The 21,064-nt window shown below is 31.8% G+C and overlaps 1 protein-coding gene across 3 annotated transcripts in view; it reads right to left on the reverse strand.

Moving 5' to 3' along the window:
* Positions 1 to 21,064, reverse strand: part of LOC110994524 (venom dipeptidyl peptidase 4) — a 28,120-nt gene extending 7,056 nt beyond the window's left edge. The window contains exons 1-12 of one of the 3 annotated variants that reach the window (XM_022261205.2): positions 20,919 to 21,064; positions 11,028 to 11,088; positions 9,726 to 9,869; positions 8,723 to 8,906; positions 8,143 to 8,237; positions 7,862 to 7,939; positions 6,688 to 6,949; positions 5,745 to 5,914; positions 3,486 to 3,577; positions 2,708 to 2,828; positions 1,115 to 1,207; positions 560 to 699 (exon numbers count right to left, since the gene is read on the reverse strand). In XM_022261205.2, the coding sequence (XP_022116897.2) occupies positions 560 to 699; positions 1,115 to 1,207; positions 2,708 to 2,828; positions 3,486 to 3,577; positions 5,745 to 5,914; positions 6,688 to 6,949; positions 7,862 to 7,939; positions 8,143 to 8,237; positions 8,723 to 8,906; positions 9,726 to 9,869; positions 11,028 to 11,072 (1,424 nt within the window). In that variant the 5' untranslated portion in view covers positions 11,073 to 11,088; positions 20,919 to 21,064. Of the gene's footprint in view, positions 1 to 559; positions 700 to 1,114; positions 1,208 to 2,707; positions 2,829 to 3,485; positions 3,578 to 5,744; positions 5,915 to 6,687; positions 6,950 to 7,861; positions 7,940 to 8,142; positions 8,238 to 8,722; positions 8,907 to 9,725; positions 9,870 to 10,159; positions 10,179 to 11,027; positions 11,089 to 13,178; positions 13,266 to 20,918 lie in introns of those variants that run through there. The other 2 variants (XM_022261204.2, XM_022261206.2) reach the window with 2 other exon arrangements.

Raw genomic sequence — 21,064 nt, forward strand, 5'->3', positions numbered from 1 at the left:
GGGTTTTCAAAAATGTATTTAAATCTACTTCCATGACTACATAACTACACATGATAATATGTAAATAAAGATTATTGCTTCACAAGAGTTAATAGTAATAATAAAAAACTTTTTAGGACATGGTAGATTCTCATAAACTTAAGAAATCATTCATCCACCACGGCAATGCTTCAGCGAACTTAATACGGACGATATAGTGAGTCATCCGCCATACAGTCCTGACCAGGCGCTCTGCGACTTTTATTTATCTCGTGAACTAAAGATAAAATTCCAGGTATTTGGTTTACGGACCCTGATGATGCATTCGAAAATACCATAGAAGAGACCCCTCAGGTAGTATTGGCCCACTGCTTTTCTCAGTGGTTCCGTCGAATGCGACGATATGTAGAGAGGAACGGATTCCTTAGAAAAACAGTAAAAGTATTGGCAACTTTCTACATTAAGCCGTTTTTATTTTCTAAACATTTTCAGTGTCACCCACGTATCATATGATTGTATAAAAAAGGAAGGTATCGTATATGTATGAGTGGCCAATGTGTGTTTTAATTACAATACATACATGACGTCACTAGAGGTCCATTTCAGAATCTTGACAACTGTATGAGCGGTATTTGAGCGACCAGAAAGGGTCCAAAGAGCAGTTGGTGTCGAACCCTGTGACACTTGCACGACTTGCTTATAAAGTACGTTGTTTACTGCCTGAAATTTATTTTAATAAAATATTAAGAAAACTTGTGCATGTTGAACTCATTCAAATCGATCGTTAGAAGAAATCACCTAAAATTACTTTAAAGGAAAATGCACCACAAATAAACAAATTAACTAAAAACACTGAATATTACGACTGGTATTCTAATCATACAAATAGGCAGGGGTGTTAGCAGGGCAGGTAGCCTGTCTCCCCTGTCTTTAATTTTTTTTAATATAAATATATAGTATATAGAGCTCATACTAGCCTCTATATAAGTATATAGCATTGAAATAAGATGGGAAAAGTATTTACCTCTTTCTCTGATAGCTTCTTGTCTGTGAAGTTAGCAGAGCCTCTGCCCGACCGTTGGCATCACAAACTTTACAGGATTATTAATTATATAAATTCTATTAAAGTACTTACATATGGTAAAATAGTAATAAAAGCAGTTCCTTGTTCGTTGAAAATCAAAGGAATGTTGTCGATCCATCCATTGACTTCAGTGTAACTGTAGATCTGGAAATTTCAGTTTTCTAGTCAAATTTTGTTACACATTGCCTGTAAATCACTAGCCGATTGTGACGAAATTAACCATTCTAAAGTTATACCGTTCTAATCCCTCTTGGATTTCATTAAATTTTTTTTAAGACTAATCAAGAGAATCTTAATACTAAGATACAGGAGGATAAGAGTGTGTGTAAAGTGATTTATATAACACTAGCAGACTTGGCCAAGCGTTGCTGTGGCTAAGGTTTTTGTTATATATTTGTTTGTTTGTTTGTTTAAGGTTTGATATATTCATAGTAGTAAATTAATCAAGGGAAACCGTAGGAGAACTTATGTGAAACGTTGGTACCACGACACGGACCTAAACTAAACTACCTTTAACTCAGCGCCATCTGTTAGAATTGTATCAAATAATAAACAAATGTTAATGTTATCGTAATTTTAGTAAGGATGCCTATTTTTTTTGAAAATGAAATATAGCCTATGTCACTCAGGAATGATGTAGCTTTCCAACAGTGAAAGAATTTTTCAAATCTGCCAAGTAGTTTCGGAGCCTATTCAATTCATACAAACAAACAAAAAATCAAACCTTTCCTCTTTATAATATTAGTATAGATATCACCTATCGGCCAATATAATACATTACCTATAAGAAAATTTAAGCTGTCTAAATTGTGTTAACCAATCACGACAGAAAATTTACAAAAGACCAATTATGCTCTATAGGCAATTTGTATTGAGATATATCAACTTTATAATTAATATGTCAACAGCTTGGTGGATATGATATGTTGCTTTGTGCAGCAAAGAGTGACTAAGGAAACATTCAAGAGTCCAAGAACAAAGTGCTTCGGGATTGACTTAATTATTTAAATAAAAACGAATTGCAAAATATATTGCGAAGCAAAAACCTCGAAGACGGCTGACCATTTCGAGTTCTTTTTTTCCTTAAAGAAAAATAAGAAAATCAAATTTTTTTATTTTATTTAATCTGGTAAAGTGGACAGGCTTAATAAGGTAGCTAGCAAAATATTCTATGCGTTGGTTGCACCTACTGAAGCGGTAGTCTAAGTAAAAGTATCGCAGTCAGGCGAAACGAAGTTCACGGGGTCAGATAGTGAAAATTTAATGTATTCAAAAGAATTTTAATGTGAATAAGGTCGTAAACTATTTGCTTACTTAAACATACTGAATTATAATGTGAATGTATTATGTGGCGCAAATAAATAACCAGTTCTCTCAGAATACCCATAAAATCCTAATCCTTGATTCTATTCCTTGGGATTGATTTGCTCCAGTTTAAACAATTTGTATTAAAAACTTGGCGATTGAAAAGAGTGGCGGAAAGTTTCTTGCCAGTTCTTCTTACCCGCTCTACGCCCTTGACTTGCGAACTAGTTGTAAATGTAAATTTAATTTGTTTTTCTTGACGTTCATAAGTGTAAAAGTTTACCTATATGTATAAAGATATTTTGATTTGATTCGATTTGATTAAAATTATTTACTCACCCTTCGGCAAACTGCAGTACCTTGGGTGCATAATTCTACGACGAATTGTGTTTGAACACGATTGGTCCACATCACACCTATCGTGTTTGCGTTCACGAATGTTACAGTCTTTAAAATTGGCCTGCAATGTTATTAATAATATTTACTAAAAAAACTATCAGAACTTAAAACATACGTCATCAAATGATGTGTTATAAATTTAGTACGTGATTTATTGGTTTTAATGGAGAAAGCATAATCAAAATTAGATTTTCAGATCACATCTCCTTGTCCGTTATACGTCGTTCAAAATTGACAGTAAATGTAAAACAAACTCTCCGTTATTATTATAAATCAAGACTTACAAACATTTGTAAGAAAAGATTACAATTATTATGTTATTATACATATAAACCTTCCTCTTGAATCACTCTATCTATTAAAAAAACCGCATCAAAATCCGTTGCGTAGTTTCAAAGATTTATGCATACAAAGGGACAGAGGGACAGAGAAAGCGACTTTGTTTTATACTATGTAGTTATTTGTAAGTGTAACCTGCAACCAATAACCCTTTATTTAGCTTTAAATTTTTTTTAGGTTCAGTGATCATAGATAATAAGAATTTTTTCTTGACGCATTTCAGATTGACTTATAAATCTTCGAATTTGCCTTACTTATTTGTGTATTTTATTAACATAATGGAGGTTTGAACCCGTTGTAAAATTGCATTTCTCTGGCTGTTGGATGTGGCATCAGGCATTAATAGCTGGAAATATTATTTTCAAATTTGGTGACTTACTCATTGAGATCAGTAGGCGCGGTGTAGACGGATTGTGTTCCATCTTCCAATAGCCTTAAAGTTACTGACACGGTGGGATTTGTTGTACCAGACTGCAAGAGATAAAATGATTAAAATGTATTTTTTAGACTTTCCTGAATCTTATTCTACAGTTTACAGAGCCTAGCCAGATAATGCGTTCTGTATTGCTCTAGACAAAAGTAAAGAGCAGTCATAAGATTCAATTTTTATCCCAACCGCCAACAATTCATAATCTCATATCCATTTATGATTAAATTTTTGATAATAAAAGACAATATTTCGGTTGGATATAAACGGATCCCATTTATCGCACCGCTGATTTTGTATCGAGGGCAGTTTCATTTATTGTATTAAATCATACAACGTTTCGTTTTTACGTAGGTTGAAATATTGCAGCCTTTGTCTTCTTATACAAACTTGTTTATACTTAATTTGAATAAAAAAAAACCCTTTATTTATTAAGACTTAATTTGTCTAATTTCCATGCTTTCTTTTAAAACGAGAAGAGAAGCAGATAAAAGAGGAATTTTGCATAGTTTATTTTAATTTTATATATTACTAGCGGATCCGACAGACGTTGTCCTGTCTACACGTCTTTAATTTCAACATTTCAATTTTTAATAAGCCATTTTGATGAAAATTATTATTCAAATGTTATGACAATATCTAACGATCCAGCACATGGTCACACACGATATAACACAATGATAGCAAAACTTTTTTTAAATTTCGGGACAGACTAAAATTAAAATTCGAATATTATTTAAAATTTGACACTGCGATGGTAGCGCCGTCTGTCGGATCCAATGTAAAACATTCCAAAATCAACAACAACTAATAAATTGAAAATTAATTAAAAAAACATTGTCCAGCGGACAAAATTGTGAATCTAAACCATTCCCAGATCCCCTTGAACACACACAAAAAATTTCGTCTAAATCGGTCCAGTCGTTTAGGAGGAGTTCAGTCACATACACACGCACACAAGAAATATATATATTAAGATTATTGTCATATGTATGCTATATATTAAGAATACAGTTGTTTTAATTTATGTAGCTGGTATTAAGGGACTTTTGGAAGCTAACCGGCAAATTTAAATTCATTTTCATGTAAACTAATTTAAAACTTAGTTGACAGTTAACGCCAGAGACAATTAATAGTCCCGTACTTCTACTTCCATAAAGTGCTTTACTTTATCGTCTTGAATAATTTAAACAAAGTAGTAGTATTAATAGTATTTGATTTCAGTTTGTTAAATGCATTATTATTGTTATGCATTCTGTTGTAAGACTTAAATAGTAGAAAAAGATAAGGATAAGTTTGTTTTATTTACATCTTTTCCTATTGAGAGTAGGTGGGCAGTTCGAAAAGACGGTATGACGGTTTCAGAGGAAAAATTTTAAACTTGTCTTTAGAATGGAATACGTTCTATCCATAATTACATCGTTACACAACCGGTAAAAAAATAAATTTAAAAAAGTGAGTATGTACAAAGTACACATGTCAGAAGTGAAAGTTATTTGTATATTAATTATTACTAAGGTAAAAGCCCCAATAGATGATCATGTACCAGTATATGATCACTCGATGTATTTGTATATCTTTAATCAAACTGTTTACACACTATATACGTGCTTATAATAATATTAATAAAAAAATCTGCTTTTGCTGCACAAGACGTATGCTACAGAAATTCTATCTAAAGTTGTTATATGTAACTACTAAACGAATACATAAATCAATAGCGTAATTTTTTTGGAGCTCCGCTTCTCACTCTCTTTCAATGGCTTTCTCCCTTTTCTTCGACAAAACGCTTCTTTCTTCTTAAATGATCGTGAGATTCCGTAAAAATTTTACCCTCATGCGCCTAAAGATAATTCACTTCAAAAATGAACATTTTTTTTTATATACATATAAAAAAATAAATATAGGGGGAAACGGGCAGCAAAGCATAGTTGTTTCTTTACGAAATAAAAAATTTATACGGTAGTCTATGTACGGTACTATGCTCTCGCTCTGTCACTCCCTAGTTCGAGCAGCGACGACAAACTGCCGTTAACCTCTGTACGTGGCCAGAGAGGCCAGTCCAGAGAAAGACCAGAGAAAGACCAGAAAAAGAGGGTAGTGATAATCATGATGATACCCTCTTAACTAAAAATATATTATAGTAATACAGATAAAAAAATATGAAAATCTTAAACCATTTAATAACAACCTAATAAAATTTAATATTACCTTAGGATATTTGATATCATGATGTTTTGTATATTGATGGTCAACGGATCCAGGAATTCCGAAGTTAGGTATTTTCATTATCCGTACATTGGTGTCATCGAATGTGGCATACGCTAGTCTGTTGCTGTCTTTTGAAAACCAGATGGCGTTATTCGAGGCGAACACTTCCTCTGTGGATAATTTGATGAATTTATTAAAAATTGGTTATATAAATCATGTACATATATATACAATTTCTTATCCGTATTCCTGGAAATAAAGTAATATAAAATAGAAAACTTTGGTATGCTTTCATACAAAGTGCAGACATATTCCTGTTTTTTTTAAATGTATGCTTTAAGAATACACTTTCGGCCTCTATATACTCTATGGAGTCTAAAGTTTATCATAGACAAGCATTTGTTCAAGCCCATTGAATGAAATTAAATTTCAATATGCCGCTGCGAATGCGCAATAACATGGCAGCTAGTCAACATCTCTTTACTCTAATAGCCAATCGGCAATTAATATAGTCTTACACAATCTACACATTACTCGTAACATAACAATTATCCAAAATTATTTTGTGAACGTTTTATATGTTTTTGTTTGACGTCGGTAACTGCCTCTTTAAGGCCTCCTGTACTCGGTGCTCATTTTGCCTCGTTTTAAACTTAAGACTCGAGTATTTCTCAATGGTTGATTTTCCTGGTTCAGAGTCTGAATAATGTGCTAAGCCGAGCCTTGCCTTCAATTGCATGATTTCGCCATAAAGCAATGTTTCGTTAACACACGAAGCTCCTTTTTATATTTTTTTAAGAAGAACTAGAAGTTAATTTACTTAAAATACTATTAAACCAATATAGTACGACATTTATTAAACTTTATTTAATACTAGTAGCGCCATCTATGTTTCCAGCTTTTCAACCTATTATATTTTTTTATATTATAATATATAACATACCTTCATACACCCAATCAGGAACTCCGTTATAAATAATGCCTTGTCTGCCATTCGTAGATATTTGTACAGGTTCGTTTGTTAAATTAGATTGGTAATAAACATTATTTTCATATACAAAAGCGAATCCAGGGCCTGAAGGTGCCCATCTAAAGTTTTGGAGTAACGCATTCGCTTCAGTGACGCCTGGTGGCGTGATTAGGTACTCGTCATCTGTACGTGTATCTTTTACTACGTACTGTGCATAAAAGCTATATCTATATTCCTAAAACAAACAAAAATGAAAAATTATTCGGATTTCATTAACATTTCTAGCAGTGGCGTAGCTACCGTGGGTAGCACCCGGAGCGGAAGTTGGTGGTGTCACCCCATCAAATGTAAAAAGCATTATCATAATATGATAAAGGACATGTATCATTTATTAAAAGATCGCGAGTATAGGACGGGGAATCCCCCGCGACAACGTCAGGCTCTTTTGTGGAAATCACCGAATTCTACATAGATCTGAGCTAGGGCTAGTGGAGGAATCCCTGAAAAAGAAGTTTTTATACTAGCGATTTTTTTTTGTTTGAACATAATTCTTAAAGTTGAGAGACCGGGCGGGAGTCGCCATAAAAAAAGGTGACACCCAGTGCCGGTATAATTATAGGGAACTATAAAAATTTAATGTGTTATTAATGAAACTTTATTTATTGACATCGATAAGAAACGCTCTGCTGTGATCGGGAAGCTGGCAGAGAGTTTTATGATTAAAAAGAAAATTATTTTCTAGATTTAAACGTCCAGAACTCTTGCTAAAAACTACCAGGAATTATAGGACTATTGTGTGTGCTACTAGAACTGTATTTTTTTGTGCTCTACTAACTTCACACTAGCTAAAACTCAACGCTACCTTCTCGGACTACGAGTATACTTAGCATCGGGTTTGTTATCTCTATTGGAAGTTACAGAGATCCAAGATCTGGAACTCGAACTTTTTCTCTTGCAAAAATATATATACTATATGTACATATTTAATTTATAAATAGTATCGTATAAATACAAATACAAATGAATACTGGCATTTTTATCTGATTTGTCTTAAAAACAAGATAAAGTTACAATGAATTTTGATACTATAATCTTTATAATAATTTGTACATATATTAAATTGTGTAAAATCAAAAACTGTACTTACAGTTAATTCATTAAAAGACAGTGCGATGTATCTTTGATCCGCAGACATTTCATTGAACTGATAAGAATTCAATAAGTACTGGAAAAAAATGTTATAATGATTTAATATTACGTTACAGTTAAAAATATATATTAAAACTACTATAGTATATACTAGCTAAGATAGTACATACTAAAGTATAGTGCGCTTCTGACGTCATAAAAAGTGCTTATATGAAATAAATTGTTTTTGGCAGTTTTAAAAATCGAATATATTCAAAGTATAAAGAAAAACATTTATACCTGTGACGTGTTCGATACAACTAATAAAGTATCATCTTCGTCAACATTATATTTAACAAGGTTTCCATAACTGTTACGGAATAATATTTCGCTACCTGTAAGAAAGATGAATTTAGAATTATACAGATTATTATCGAACATTTATTACTGTCCGTTCAGTGAACTGTCAAAAGTTCTATTATTTGTTCGTGCCTATAGTATTAAGTTTTTTTTTTGTTTCATATGTAGTTTATTATCATTCTTCTCGATTGACAGGTGTCTCCTGTTAGGACAGGATTGTGATTTTTGTAAATAAATAATATAAATGTTGCATTTCATCAATTTTGGTAGTTTAATGGAAAATTTATATCAGTCCGAAACAATACTTTAATTGTATTATATATAGCACCTGTATCTTAATAAAAAAAAATTAAATAACATATACTCGTCGAGCGAGTTTCTCATGTAAATATTTTTTTTGTAATGTTCTTTAAGCATTAATTATTCAATAAATCCAAAGTATAGTTAGAAACATACCAAAATGCACACCAAAGACATAAAATCAAACAAACAACAGACAAAAAATGTAAAAATGAATTACCAGATGTCCAAGTGCCGTTGAAATTTACGGCGGAAAATTGACCGTTTAGTATCGCATCCAAATCTATATCCTGTGGAGGAGTTGGTGATGGTGGCGTTGGTGTTGTTAATGATGGTGTTGTACTATCGGTGGGTTCAGGACCTGGTGATGGTGTTGGTGAAGGCGTTGTCACTGGTGTTGGTTCCTGTTAAAGAGTACCGGACTTTGATTAAAAAAAAACCTGTTTTAATTGTTTTAAGAAAAAATCGATTTTTCGGGCGTTAAAACAAAAAAAGTAGCTACCTACTGCGCGGCTTGAATTGACATAAGGTCCCATGTCCCCTAGGAGGGGCAAAGGGAATAAATGTTATACCACGAACACTTAATATACTTTTATGTAATGAGATGGTAAGACAGGTTTTTCAAAACGCGATTCTTGTATAAATAGGTAGTCGTAAAATAAAAATAAAATACAGAATTATAATTAGTATAGTAGTAATTTACTTTACTTGTCACCTTAGAGACTCATTTAATGGTACTTTCAATTTTGAAACATTAATTCTGTAAGACTATACACCTATTCTTAATACATTTAAAGGTGTTTCAAATGTCAATTGAATTAATTATAATGTTTCTTTTTTTAATTTTTACCATTTGCAATCAGACTCTCGGCTTTTATATAATTTTAAATAACATCTTGTAGTAAATTTTAACTTCTTTTTTAATTTCGCTGATCGATAGAAATAATCTATGGACGGCACCGTGGAGATTTGGTGCCTTCGAAATTTTAGTGTAAGATAATCATTGAGCAAGTGTTAATTGCACATATAAATCAAATTTCAATTACACGTTAAAATCCAGTGCATCCAGCCCACACCCGAGATACGAACGGACAACCTCGGCTGTTCAATAACTCGGGTCAGGTACAGAAGGCAGAAGGAAATCACCAAACAGATACAGATCTTCTTAAGCCCAGCCAACCACTGTATAAACTCATAATACAGCTATTATTAAATGACCCTACCTGCGGTGTGGTGGTGGTATCAGTGCCTCCTACATCAGCAGCAAACACCACTATAAGAGTGACAACCACCGCGATTGCTGCCACCATAGCGATGAAACCTATTCCATATACAAGTTTCTTGGATTTCTTGGCAGCAACCAGGACCTATGATAATAGATAATTGTGTTTTAAATAGATCTCTGTGTTTTTATATAACTGAGAAGCAAGCCTAAATTGATTGTTCTAACAAATGATTGGTCGTATTTTAATTATTTAAAATTATAACGCCTAGGAAATATTCACAACCAAAATAAGATTACGATCATTGGTATGTTTTTGAGGAGATAAAAGAGATGAACTATTTATAACTGTTAAATTACTTTTATATTAAGTTTATCATTTGTTACAGACTCCTAAATCATGTGAAAATTGCTTAGAAATGTTAAAGAACTTACATATACGCTCTCAGTACATGCACTCTTCACTTCTCATGATCCACTAAGTACTATATTTTTTCAATAAATTCTAGTGACAATCAGATTTCTCACTTATCACACAAGGTTATCGGTACTTGACTTACAATAGAAAATGTTATAAAAATATCAATAGATTTGTTCTAATAGTTGTTTTGATTACTGCATGCTTCAACCTACTTACGAATTAATTTAGCATCCCTTTTACATAATTAAAAATTAAAATTATTTTCACAAAATTACGACTTGTGACGAAAATGTATCATGACAGCAAATGTACCAATTGGAAATAAGACATTACAACGTATGTTTCACAGATCCCCTTAATCACAGCTCAGTATTATTTGATTAAGAATAGTTTTTTTTACATTAAAACCTTTTTCATAACGCCAGAAGTACGTCCCCGGCGTTACCAATTTTTTTTTATATAACAGGGAGCAAACGGGCAGGAGACTCATCTCATATTAAGTGATACCGCCGCCCATGGACACTCTCGACGCTAGAGGGCTCGCGAGTGCGTTACCGGAATTTTAAGAATTTAATAGATAATGTTTATACAACGATTATTACAGTATTGAAGCATACCTTACATTTTCTTAGACACTATCTTTACAATCGGGACCATTTGTTTGATGTTATCAGAATATATCTGAACTTGGAGTTGTCTTCGCATAATTGACGTTTAATTTTACGTACATAATCATTTATTATCTATATAAAGTAAAGGTATGCTTAACCGAATCAAACCATGTACCAAGATGTATCAACATAATAGTACCTGTGATCTGACCAATTCAGTCAGGTAGGTACATTAAGCAACTTCAAAATAATACTGAATTCAATATTTCACCTGGTCGCTGGTGCCCATTTCCATACTGGATCCTTCTTGAGCCATGTTGGTAACTTTTTACCTGAAACAAAAACAAAATTGAATAGTCTCAACATGGTTTAGGAGCTCTTTTATTGCAAAAGCGTTATTGAAGTTTAGCTACATCTTCTATCGTTAGTTAACCAGTCCTATTGAAACATTTACACATTTATGCGTGTGATACGTTATTATTTTTTCTTTATAGGCATGAACAATACTTTCCATCACCGTACGAGCCATTGTTCTTTACAAATAAATATCCATAAGTGGATGGCCGTTTGACCACTCGTATACAAAGTAATTACATAGCATATATTTGTTAAGTGTAAATTTCTCTTAAGTAACAAAGGAATTATTAGTCGCATAGACATGCAAAGATTTTGTGAAGTTGCACTCACAATTTTACTGGTTTATAACAACAACAAAACATCTTTATTCATCTAGGTAAACAAGTACACTTATGAACGTCAAAAAAAATTAAATTAATTGTAAATTTACATTTACTACCAGTTCGCAAGTCAAGGGCGTAGAGCGGGCAAGAAGCCATCGAAATTTGTAAAATAGATGTAAATTGTAAAGTTACCAAAATTGCGTATCTTTCTATTAAGATTTTAGAGTGGAGTTGTACAGTTTACAACACACTATCAAATAGCTGTATATATGTATAGTATAGATATCTTTCAGGTCGTTACTTAAACGGCTGGGTTGTTAATTGAACGGCTAATGAAGCAATTGGCTGCGACAAATATAAAATATTCACGTTAAATTGGCACTAACGTATTTGTATTTCCTGTAATATTGATATTTTTTTCTTAGTTTCACTTCTTGCAAAAATAGGTTTTCTGAATTGTGAACAACTCTATTTTGATGTTTAAAATGCAGCCATAATCATTTTTTTTATAGAACAGGGGGCAAACGGGATACAAAGATCTGGGATTATTTATCTAGCAGACACTCATGACCTTCAGATGTATACTAATTGTAACCGACATGAACCCGATACAAAAACTATCGTCCTAGGGTTTTAAACGCAACCTAATTGTTTTAATCAGTAATTATATTAACACGTTTCTGATTAAAAATGACGAATAAAACTAACCAGAATTATGTATAATTAATAATGTACGAAATAATATTAAAAAATAGCAAACTAATATTCATTTAAAAAGTTTGTGGTCTTCATGGTATATTATATCAAAAAGCATTAATTTTTTTAATATTAAGAACTATTTCAAGTCGATTATATATTTATTATAAACTTAAATAGGACAATTCAAAAAGGTATTTAGTATGCGGCCAATGATAGTGCAATCGTTATAAGCTGGTTTAAGTGTAATTTACCAACATAATATTGTATTGTAGCGATGATACAATAAAGTTGTAAAGATTACATTTAAATTTATCTCTTATCAACAAACGATAAAATAGTTATAAAATATTTCGTGATAAATAAACACGTTCTTGCAGTTAAGAACAAAGTCATAGTAAAAATACTTTTAAATAATATTCTAAAATATTTTAATGAGAACTAATTTATTTTTACGGTAAAATGGGTGGATTTGTGCAGAATGCCAATGAATGAATGAATGAAAACTAGATTAAAATATTATAACTAATATGCTTATTATGTCTTTGGCATTCTAAACTACAAAACCAATTCAAAAGTTATCTAACAATGGAAGTATTTGTCGTTATTATACTTTATTCAAAACAAATAACATAATACATAAAAATATACCTAAGAACTAACCTTAAAATTTAATGATTAAAAATATTATTAAAAGGAGTCCCTTTAGGCAAGGTTCCGAAGATACTGGCAGCGTTCCCCCTTTGAATAGCTAGACTAATTCTTTGTGCGAGGTAGCTGCCAGCTCTTCGTTCTCCTGTGATGTCGACTAACCTTTTTGATAATTCCCTAAAAAGCCTTAACGCGCTAGGACCCCACGGACACGACGGTCTCGACACCGAATGGGACAAAATTAATTTTGTCGTTATTAATTGTGCATGCGTATTTTCCGTCTTCACAGGAATTTGTATATGGTACTCTATTTTGCACATATATAGCATAATATATGTATGTACACACATTAATATACGCGAAATGTTTTGAGGTCAATATTGTGAAGAACTTACCCTAAAGAATACAACAACCAAACCGGCCAAAGGCCGATTTTTCACAAAACTGAGCTCTAAGCTATGTTGCTGGATATTTAGATTATAGTATCTTTATGGTAGATAATAAATTAATAATCGTATTTTGAAGGAAAAGATAAAAGCCCAATTATTTGGTTCAGATAAAAACTTGATAATTACATTTATTTTATTTTAATTGGCATAACGCATATGAACGAGTGATAGAAGCATATTATATATTTTCATTTTATATTTCTATTTTTTATCAAACGAAATATTAATGTAAAATGAAAATATGTAGATAGAAAAATAATAATATTCGAAAGCTCTTAGAAATTAATTTGTAAATCAAAGGTAAGAAATATTGGGTGAGCTTTCATTTCCGCTTTGATGCCACAGGAATGGAAGTTCGTCCCTTGTTACAATTTCCGCCCTTTGATTTTTTCCTTTCTTGCCTGTAAAGCCTTATTTGATAACTGATTGTAATGCCAAAGGTAAGCGAAGTTTTATGTATCAAAAACCTATTGAAATATGAAAAATTCATCTCCTGCCTGTTGTTAGAATACTACAATTAATAATAATAGTATATTTAATATTATGAATTTGGTTTAGTGACATTTACAGGAATTTGTGTTTTATTATAAATTATTTTTAAAAAAATTGTCTATCCTCCCCTATCAGAAGATATTGTTATAAATAATATCTAGACTGACAATATTAAGTCCATATGGCTATTATATTGTTAAAGTTTTAATTTTTTTTTAAGTTACCAACCGAGAATTACTGCCACAATTACATAAACCTTGATTGAATCTAAATTGTTAATTAAATTGGGGAATATATTACAGTACAAATATTTTTAAATATGACTTACAATATTATTTACAGTAGAATACGCCTCCAATAGAAGCATATACAATTTCTCTTCAAGATATTTTTATTTATTTATTTTACATAATAATATAATGAAATCATGATATGGAGCAAAACCACCGTGGTTTGTATAAATGTATAGCAGCCTTATTGGAGCGCGACAAATGCATATGAAAGTAGATAGAAGAAGAAGTAGAATAGAAGGTAGTTTTTTTTATTTTTTTTTTTAAAACAGGGGCAAACGGGCAGGAGGCTCACCTGATGTTAAGTGATACCACCGCCCATGGACACTCTCAATTCCAGACGGCTCGCGAGTGCGTTGCCGGCCTTTTAAAAATTGGTACGCTCTTTTTTTGAAGAACCCTAAGTCGAATTGGTTCGGAAATAATTGACTTTTGATGGTTATCCATTTGGTAGCGTTAGGTAGTTAATTTATTAGACGCGGTAGTAAACACCTCAACGTTTTCTCGACGTCTCTGCCGAACTTGCGCTACATCTCGGGTCTGTACGTCATGCTCAAATGGGTTTTTATGTGATTTACAAAAAAAACAGCTTGACTAGAAGAAAAAATATTTCTTCATTTTTATATGAGCCGAGCACATTTCACTAGACAACGTATTTGACTTTTTATAGCCTTTAATTAAATGGATCGCCAAACTCCTTATAAAATAATGTCAGGCAGTCGAAATGTAGTCTTATGATAATTGTTTTGGTTCATTATGGTTCACCTCGCAACCGGAATAGATAAATATATCACGTACAACTGTGACGTAACGTTAAGTAGCAGCGTACAGCTGTGACGTCACATCCGATGTCAATTAGAAAGCTATTATATAATCACGATAGTTTAATTTAATGAAATACATGCAATGTTACTGTTTGATTGCGCTGATTCGTGCCGTGAATATTTTGAAGAAATTTAAGTTTAATAGAATTGTAATCTAACGATCATATATTTTTATCTAAATTGTAAAACAAATGTTCAATTTAAACCAAAAAATAGGGTAGCAATGGGGATTTTAGCTACTCAATTTACACATTATAAAATATTTTATGCCCTTAACACATTATATATATACTTTTTGTTTTTACGGTTTGTCAGTGTTTTTGTCCCTTGATTTTCTAGGGGGGGCAAACGAACCTACGAGTCGACCAAAAAGGGCAGCCATCGCAACCCATGGACCCATTTTAGGGGGTGCGTTGCTGGCCTTTGAGAATACTAGTTTTTAATTTTATGTTATTTAATTGTATAATTGATGTCTGTTAAATCAAATATACATGTTATTTTAGGACTTCAATAAATTGGACATTTGTTAAATATTTGCATAGATCAGCTTTTCAAAAACTGAACGTTATTGTGCTATATCAACCAATCACGCGTCCCGGATGTTCATGTCCAAGTTTATTCCGGTTCCGGGATTTAAGGTTTCCCTGGGGAGTGTGCATTAGTTGTTATTACTTTGTTTCCGCTCACAAATGGATCTCGGGAGAGCTTACGACAACAGTTTTCTGCTAGTAAATGTTTATATATCGCTGAATTAACTATATAATTTATAAATTTACGAACACTTCAATGCCTAATGAAACATTATACGATTGCCTTCCAGGCAACCACCATCAGAAAAAAAATGTGTGCGTGAACTCGTATACACACATAAGAAGTGTATGTTCTTTAAGACCTTTTTTTTCGAAAAATGATCTATATATTATATATGCAACTTTACAGAAATTTGTTTAATAAAGTTAAATAAGACAAAGTTTATAAAAATGTTTTTATTGTCATAGATATAAATACAAATAACAAAATCATTTCATTTTACCTTGTTACTACTAAGATTATTACATAATTTAATAAATAAATAATTGTAAGAGAATTATTACTATATTTTTTTTAAATGCCATAAAATTATACAGTTAGTTAATGTAAGAAAAGTCACTAGTGGATTGTCATTGCACTGTGTATACGATTTATTAAATAAATAATCTTTCAACTATTAGATTGAGATTTTACAAAATTTCATGAATTGTAATATAATTACTTATTACTTTTATCGTTATTTTTGTTTAATATTATTAGTATATTGTTGTTATTAATGGCTTCGAATCTCAAAAAACTCTTAGAATTAACCATGGTAGAGACATTAAAATAATTGTGTATTTTAAGTGCGTAACCGAAATTGTGCCGCGTAACATAAACATGCGACGGTAAATTTTTTTTTCGACGTCGATAAAGAAGTTTCACTCCAAAAAATATTAGCCCAAGAAGTGCATTCAAACATTTAAAAGATAGGAAGGAGTTTCAGGATTCAACAATGTGTAATATAGAAGATGGAGAAGGTCAGCATCACGTCGCTGAGTAATGGATAACCAGCCTTGCCTCTTACCGAACGCTGAGATATGGTCGTACTTTTTTAGACCAAATATAAAACGGATACAGAAATTTTGGAGACCATCGTCTATTAAGCAAATCTTCGTTTAGATCAGAAGAGCAAGAATGGGCGTAGGCTAGTATTACAGGAAAAGAGATGGAGCCAGTGAGTAAATTACTAAGAAGTCGAAAGATACTGTATACCGTACAATTTGCGGCTAGCATCCTTACCATACTGCTCCCAGGATAAATTTTAATTAATCATTAGTCCAAAATTTAGGAATTTTAAATCACCCGATGTCGATAATTACAGGATTTTTAATTTATACGACCGATTAGTCCAGGATCCATCGCCCATTTTTGCACTTGATTACTATCAAGCTAATTTTCCGTGAGTAGCTTTATTTTGATGAGACGCCCAATAATTTCCTATACGAAACTCTCGATTGTGGTAGCTAACAGAGGTAGCAAGGATAAAATATGTTGATTTGATGATTCTCAAATATTTATTACTAACTGAATTTTTTTTTGTTAAATCTCAAGACAATTATCTAAATTATTCGAAAAAATATTTGTCCTACAAAATCTATGGTTTGATCAAAGAGTCCCCTCTTTCCGACATGTATCGATAACGAGGTCATCATAAATGATTACTAATCAGCTGCTTTTTCTGAGGCGATGGATCCTGGACTAGATGGCTTTTAGATATTAGAAATTCAGTTTCAACGATTTACAAAACATAAAATGAAAACACGTAGTGCAACGGCGACCATAATAAGCTATAGTGCCCAGGCATTCTAAAAAGTTATTTGATAATCACGAGTAGAATTACTATAAAAAAAAAAAAATCTGGTAAGAGCAATGAACGTTCCAAATGAAATCAGTTCGATTAATCTGATTATTTCGATCAACGTTATTGGGGTAGACGGAAACGAGTGTCCCTTAATTGTTCTGTGTAATTTCTATAGACAGACCCTTTTGCTTAAGTTACGTATTGGAAATAACTTTTATATATACTAATACTGATTTGTATTTTTATTACTAAGAAACTTTAAATCTGCTGTAACAATTTTAAAAATTATTTCTCTAGAAGCATTAGCAGGTTTAAATAGAGAAATGTTAGGTAAAACAGTAACAGAAACGAATGAATTTATTGTCCCTGAATTTTCTTGTGATGACCTCAGAGTCAAGCAATTTATAATAATAGAGTTAATTACAGTAATTAAGGGAACAAGATTTTTTAGGAGATTAACGTCAAGTTGTCTTTTTAGATAAGACAAACTATATTCTGCTAAGAAAAAAATTCTTAATGTATTAGATATAGCATTGCTTTGTTTAAGATACTTTAAGGAATTAGGCAATTTAGTCAAGGCCAACCAATATTTTATCATTTAGATGTCTTTCTTTTTAACACGAAAATAAAACAAAAGTTTTATTGGTTAACTACGGACGGAGCATTCAAACAGACCCAGCAAAAGTAGCTAGACCGTAGTTCAGAAGGAATGTTTCTCATTAATATTGACTGTTAAGATGGAATATCTAATTAATGTCACAGGTACAATAGCAGTTAATAAAGCTGCGGTTTCATTGTTCCTCGCCTCGGTTACTGTGTCAACGTAGGAATATATTCAATTGTAAATACAAGACAGTGTTTAAAACAATAGGAAATGTAAACTTAGGCCTATTTTTTTCTGTAATTTAAAACACCCTCCGATACATTTTATACGTGGCTAAAGTACTATGGACTTTCTTCGAAAATATCGAAGAAGGTTGATCACCTAATGATTATTAGGAAAAGTATTCGATAAAAATACGGCGATAATGGCTTTTATATAATAAAAAAAAACTAAAATTCATAAAAGAAATGAAGATTTAATCGTCATTTTTTTTTTAGGTTTTACAAATTCGAAATAAACATGATGACCGAATAATAATATCAATACAATTTGTTAAACGTCAAATGAGGCTCTTGGGGTTTGTCCTGAAGCTCTTTGTTATCGTTGAATGAGTTTCTGTATTATTAAACATTTCGGAACTGATACAAATTGATACAGGTTTTGTTATATTTGTTTAATATATTTTTGTTATAATTGAGTAAAATTTATTTGCTTGACCAATATTAATAAATTATTAAGTAATGTAATACAATTATTTACTCGTTTAATATAAGTGATTGCAAGTAAACATCTGTTCATAAGAAATCGGGTATTATTATTTCTTAATAAAACTATCTCGACGTTTTGAGCTAGGAAATGCCATAGTATGTGTTTCGAAAAAACCTAAAAATCTATTTCTAGTTAAATACATCGAAAAAAGAATCCAATAAAAAATGAAACGAACTTCCCTGTTTTATTGCTTAATTTTATCTCTGTGTGTGTGTGTGTGTGACCAGAATTGACAAAGCGATATTTTGTTCTGCACGATATTTGCAGCACAGTTTTGAAAAAATACACATTGATTTAAAAATTGCATATACAGAAAATAAAACAATAGAAGAACGGCTTATTGATTACCTAAAGAATTCTTAAATAAAACAGAAACTTATAAACCTTTGCGTATTTATGAAGACAAAATTAATTCCTGATTATTGCAATATCGATACCAAATTTTAATCACATGCTTAAAGGTTCCCAAGATCGAAGTAAGTTGTGATTAAACATAAATTATATAGCTTTAATATTTATATTTTTACATAACTTCCTGTGACATCACCACATGGAACATGTTTCCATTCGGCGAGCTATTTTCAAACCGTTAGGGACCTATAACTTAAGGGCCCATCCAAAGAAGAGAGTATCACTACCTTTAAGGCTGACATGTCACTTGCTCTTGGTGTTGCGGGCGTCAATGGGCTGACGTAAACCCATAACTTAGTCTGCCATTTGCCTCCTGATCCATAAAAAATATAATTACTTTTTTAGCAGTGTTGGCCTAGTGGCATGAGCGTGCGACTTTACACATCAACTCGAATCATAGCTGTGCAGTGATATTTTGTTTCTGATTTACTCTCGCTCATACGGAAAGACATCGTGACGAATCCATGCCTGCATCCAAAAATCACAGGTGTATGTCAGGCACGGAATACTGTTCAACTACTTGCATATTAGCAAATATACATTAGAACAATTTAAAGTGTTAAGTATGTTACGGAAGACTTGTTAATACTGACACAGTTTCTTTACTTAAAATGGTTCTCTTAATATACTTAGAATGACACGTGTTTTTATTGTGTTTATCCGCAGATTATGGTTCTAGTACATATATAATGGTGCCTTAACCTAACGAAACTATATAAATTAATTTATTCAATAGTCTTGTATTACATAAGAATGTGGAAATGCCTCTCGTACCGAAAACAATGGTTAAATAACATGTAAACAAGCATACAGCTAAAACCACGTTTCTTTTGTCTGCAAAACTGATATTATGAGATAAGCTAATTGTTCAAAAACAAGAGCAAATTGGCCGCTCCCTTGTATTATTTAGACTGAAGGTTCGTGCACAGATCACCTACTTACCAGAAAGAGACACAGAAATGTACCTATGTGTTGTGCTATTTCTTTGAGTATGATATTTGCAAAGTATTTTATATTATATAATTTAAAATGTTGCCGTAGAATGTATGATCACTTAAGCTGTGGTAAGTGACTTAATGCCTAAAGATTGTACAACAGTTTTTATTGAATAAATTACTAAAAAAAGATCATAGAGTGGGTATTTTCAAAGTTAATGAGAAAAAAATTAAGTCCCGAAAACCATTCTTAATCATATAAACTACTTTATATGTTACATGGCAACGATGTATGTGACAGTGTTACTACAATATATATTTATTTTCACTGACACATATATCAACTAATTTGCATGATAATGAAAATTATAATTAATTTTAACCGTGTAGCCCATTGAAATGTTACATCTAACTCTTTTCTTTTGATCTTATCAAAAATATATATCAGAAAAATTTAGTAGAGGATCTCTTTCTAAAGATTTTCCTCTATTTTTTTTTTAATTTTCTTAATTTGGGACGCTGTTACAGCGCTCCAAAGTTGACCGGGTTCGTCAATGCTCATGACAGAAACAAAACTTTAGGTATTTTATTTAGAGACACGTGGTAAACTACTATCAGCTTCAAGGCTATCATGAGGTGTACATTGAATAACACACATGGCATGAAATTAATTTTTCCTCATCAATTGTGATGCTGTTAAAATCGTCATTGTCAAAAACAAATTGCGAGAACGCATGACGTAAAATATTACGTGGTGGAATGAAATGCACGGGAATCTTCGAATATATATAACATGCACTGAAGAAACTTAATCTTATTAGAATGTTGGTGAGATTAATGAAACCATATTTTTTATAAAAAAAGATCGAGTCCCAAATAAAGATGGTGAAATGAATGAGGCAGGTCTAGTTGCTGCATTGATATGCGAGAGAAATATATTTAACTATATTTGAAATTAACATATTAAAAACTAATTACAAAAACTTACCATTCACAAAAGGTATCCAAAATATTCGGACATCAGTCACCAAAATAGGTTTTATTTGGAACGACACTTTTCATTGCTATTACTCACATCATACCTAAATATTAAAATCGTACACTTGTAAACAAATAGATCGCGAAACGTGTGCG

Source organism: Pieris rapae, chromosome 18, assembly GCF_905147795.1.
Source record: "Pieris rapae chromosome 18, ilPieRapa1.1, whole genome shotgun sequence".
Taxonomy (NCBI): Eukaryota; Metazoa; Arthropoda; class Insecta; order Lepidoptera; family Pieridae; genus Pieris; species Pieris rapae.